General features: G+C 27.9%; 1 protein-coding gene across 1 annotated transcript; it reads right to left on the minus strand.

The window, feature by feature from the left end:
- Positions 1-1064: 1064 nt before the first annotated feature.
- LOC112786030 (zinc finger protein 1) lies at positions 1065-2326 on the minus strand. Its single transcript, XM_025829455.3, has one exon. The coding sequence runs from the start codon at positions 1986-1988 to the stop codon at positions 1224-1226; it is 765 nt and encodes a 254-aa protein (XP_025685240.1). The 5' UTR covers positions 1989-2326; the 3' UTR covers positions 1065-1223.
- Positions 2327-4324: the final 1998 nt, after the last annotated feature.

Consider the following 4324-nt stretch of genomic DNA (forward strand, 5'->3'; position numbering starts at 1 on the left):
TCACGAAATATGTTCTTAGAGATTCGGCGGGGTCCATGATTAAAAATAATATTAAAATATAAAAAAGAAAAAGTAAAATTATAGGAATGAAGCATGTGAACATACATTACAATTACATCTATTACATGTAGTATTTAGTTGGTTTTAGGTTTGAATTGGTTTTGTTTTGCGTAGTACGTGAGAAATGGATCAGTAACTACTGTTGATGAATGGTGAGTAACAGCCACGTCAACTTTATAGAATAATGATTTAAGTTGAATTGTTTGTCCTTTAATGCAAATGGTTGTACTATAGTTGTGTAGGTTTACTATTATTATTATAGCAATAAATATGAACACACACGAATCTTTCCAAAGATTTGTGACCACTTGATGATAGTGACAGAGTACATGCACCAGCAAATAGGACAAACATGCCTTCCTATGCAAAAACCAAACAGAACCCATAAGTGTATTGTAAGTCTAATCTAATGTCTTAGTATTGTTGTGTTTGTGTATGTGTTTTGTATAGATAATATACTTTTTATAATGTTATCCAATTCCAAATCCACTAATTTGATTTACATATATCTTCATGACTTTATGCATTTATTCATGTAATTGCTTTTTCTATTGCTCTTTACCAATTCTGATTCTATCTAAACAACTATGTAAACATCCTCTCGAAAAATATTAATAATTTTTTTTACCTATGATACCTTTCGAAGACTAACAGATCAACAATTACTATAAATCTGAATTTTATTTAAGAATTTATTATTTATTAATAAATTATTACGTATATAAAGTAAAATTTAAATTTCTAACATTTATTCAAATTAGTTTCCAAAAACATTAATCTGAGTTGTTCCAATAAAAAAAAAATACATTCATTTATTTAGCGGATTTAATTTCACGTTTTAAGAAGGCAGATTTTTGTCTGCTACTTAATTATGTAACGAATTTTATGTTAGAAAGGTAACCTTATTCAAATGAAGATCGTTAATATCTAACTTTTAAAACATGAATTTTATATCAAGCATATGAAAGTTTGATCAACAGATAAGATAAAGAACCTGGGTATCCTTAAACTAATAGACTTACACAATCTATATATATTATCAATTATTACAAAAACAAAATCTGGAAAAATGTTGATTAAGCCTACTTATAATTGGAGAAAAAGTAATAACAAGTATAAACACAATAAGGGCCATATATATACATATACATATGCCTATCTAGCTAGAGCTTAAGAGATAAATCAAGATGCTTATTATTCTTGATCATTATATTGTCTTCTTGATTAGTCTTCAAATGATGAGTAGTCCTAGTAACAAGATAAGCTGTGATTTCTTCATTATCTGCTGCAGAATTGAGCATGTTCTTGGCCACCTGGAATCTACCAACACTACTACTTCCAATGAGGGGAGGTGGTCTTCCAAACCCATTTGATATATGATGATGAACAAAAGAAGGTTTGTGAATCAAGGAGTGAGCTTGAATTCCAAGTGGTTTGTTTGCACAAGCACCGTAGAGAGGTAAAGATGCAATACTAGCATATCTATGATGATGTTGAAGAAAAGGGATCATAAATGGTGAGGATCCTAATAACCTATTCTGACCTCTCTTTGCAATTGATCTCTCTCTCTTGTGAGCATTTTGGTGTCCTCCAAGAGCTTGTGAACTGTAGAATTTCCTCTGGCAGTAGTTGCAAGAGAACACTCTTTGATCAGAACCTGCACAACACGTGTTGTTGTTGTTGTTGTTGTTATTGTTCTCTTCAATTGAAGTAGTTTTTGAGGAATTATCCATGTCCAAACACGTGATGAGGCTCAACTCTGTGCTGCACTCATCATCATCATGGACATTCAGATTCAGATCCAACAAAGTAGTATCTACTTGCTCTTGCTGATGCTCCTTTTGACCTTCTTGTGAACTCTGCCATGGTTTGTTGCTTGCAATTTTATCACACCGATGATGAGGTTGAGGTTGTTGTTGTGTATCCATTGTTGGAATAGGTTAAGAAATGTAAACTTAATTGATTCTCAAACACCTTTAAATGGATAACACACACACTCACTTTATTCCTTTCATATTCTTTAATGAAAAATTATTATTATTACTATAAATGAGTAATTCTAAAGTTGAGTAGTGGAAAGGGTAACAAGAACTAACATAGTATAGTTTTGTTTGTAGGAAGAGAATTGATGGGAGATGGTGGTTTACAAAACATTACACACAACTTTTGACTTTGATAAAGAAAGTCCAGTACTCAACCATGTGGCTATGGCTGTATAGATGGAGACTCGTGCAATTGTATATTTGTATTTGTACTTTCATACATATTGGTCCCACATCAATTAAGTTTATGTGTTTTGGCTTCATTCGCCTGCATCAACTAAGGACCACAAGAACAACAAGAAGCTATGATGCACATCATGCGCATGCACCTTCATTGATCATCACTATCATCGTATAATAATATGAATATAATAAGGAAACAAATTATACCCAAACATTGTAATGTCATTACCGTAGAGCACCCTGTCCCCAGCTGTTGTTACATCGCTCATTAGGTGCGGTTTTTTTTCTCACTTTCTGTTTAAGTGGGAAATTGCCCAATAAAATGATGAAGTGAAACACTAACTTAATCATTACTAGCTATAGTAAAGACCTTTCAATGACATCCATTAGGCAGCGTTTATTTTGCTATCCATCAAGATCTGAATCCAGTAATATATGTCATTGTTTGATTATTAAAACACTGAATTTTATTAAATATGAGAACCACAAAACACAAAAGTTGCTGGTCCTATACTTTCTCTATAAAAATATATAAAATATATATTTTTAGTATATCTTTTTAAAGTTACGACATTGAAACACATCTAATGAGACACAAATTTTTTTATTTTTATCCCATATTATTTTTTAAAATTCCTTATCCTTAACCTAAACATAATCTCCTTACCCTTTTCTCTTTCTCTCTTTTTCTTCTTCCTTCCGTAATGGTATATTTGTATATTCTTGTGTCTGTGTTTTTTTGTGATTTTTATTTTAATAAATTAAATAAATATTTTATTTACTAAAATAAATAATTTTAAATTTTATTACAAAAATACATTATTTATCCTTATTTTGTTTATATTATAAATAAGATAATTTTTAATGTAAGATATGTGTATTTTTTTAATGAGAAATGTTATTTGTACAACAAAATCAATTACTAAAATCAGCCACCAATATATTTATGTATAAATACATGTGTGGTTTAATTTATTTTCAATGTATATTTGTAAACGAGATATATATATTTGTAAATATAAAAATATATTTTTTGAAAATAATAAAAAATATTAATAATTTAAATTAGACCAAAATCTTAAAAATAGAATATTAATAATAGAAAAGATGGACGGTTTTATATATAGGAAAGATGGGCAATTTTTAAAATGGAACACTATTAACACATTTAGTTCTCCCAAAGGTTGAAATAAGTGAAAGAGTAACATTTAAATTGTCTATTGTTAATAGGGTTACCTTTTTTCTAACCACCCACCATTAACACTATTACTTCTTCCACTACTTCTATCCACCGCCCATTATTATATACTTTTAAATTTTTTATGTATTCTCTTGAATATTAATATATATAATTTAAAATATATATAATTTTTTATGTACTCTCATACAATAAATGAAATTTGAAATATATAATTTAAATTTAAAAATTAATACCCAAAAGAGTACATAAAAAAATTTAGAAGTATATAATAATGGTAGTGGAAGAAGCAATAGTGTTAATAGTTAGAAAAAAAAATATCGTACTAATAGTGGGCAGTTTAACGTGCTACTTATGTGCTTTCACTTATTTCAATGATAGAGAGAAATAAACGTGGTAACAATGTTCTAGTTTTAAAACCATCCATCCTCTCTAATTATATAAAATTGTCTATCTTCTCTATTATTTAAAATGTTTTATTTTTAAGAGTTTGGTCCAATTTAAATTATTAATATTTTTTATTATTTTTTAAAAATTATATTTTTATATATACAAATACATATATTTCATTTAGAGAGATAATTTTTAATATATCTCGTTTACGGTGTAAACGAAATAAGAATAAATAACATATTTTCGTAATAAATTTTAAAATTATTTATTTCAATAAACAAAATATTTATTTAATTTATTAAAATAAAAAATCCTATTTTTTTTGTGTGTGTATATTTAGATCGCTGTTTTTCTGTCCGAAATATGCCAACCAAATGCTAGCTGCCTTGTGTTCGAACATATAAAAATAAATAACATGAAAATATTAAATATTAAATATGTTCTTCAG

The sequence above is a fragment of the Arachis hypogaea genome, chromosome 20 (assembly GCF_003086295.3).
Source record: "Arachis hypogaea cultivar Tifrunner chromosome 20, arahy.Tifrunner.gnm2.J5K5, whole genome shotgun sequence".
In the NCBI taxonomy this organism is placed as follows: domain Eukaryota; kingdom Viridiplantae; phylum Streptophyta; class Magnoliopsida; order Fabales; family Fabaceae; genus Arachis; species Arachis hypogaea.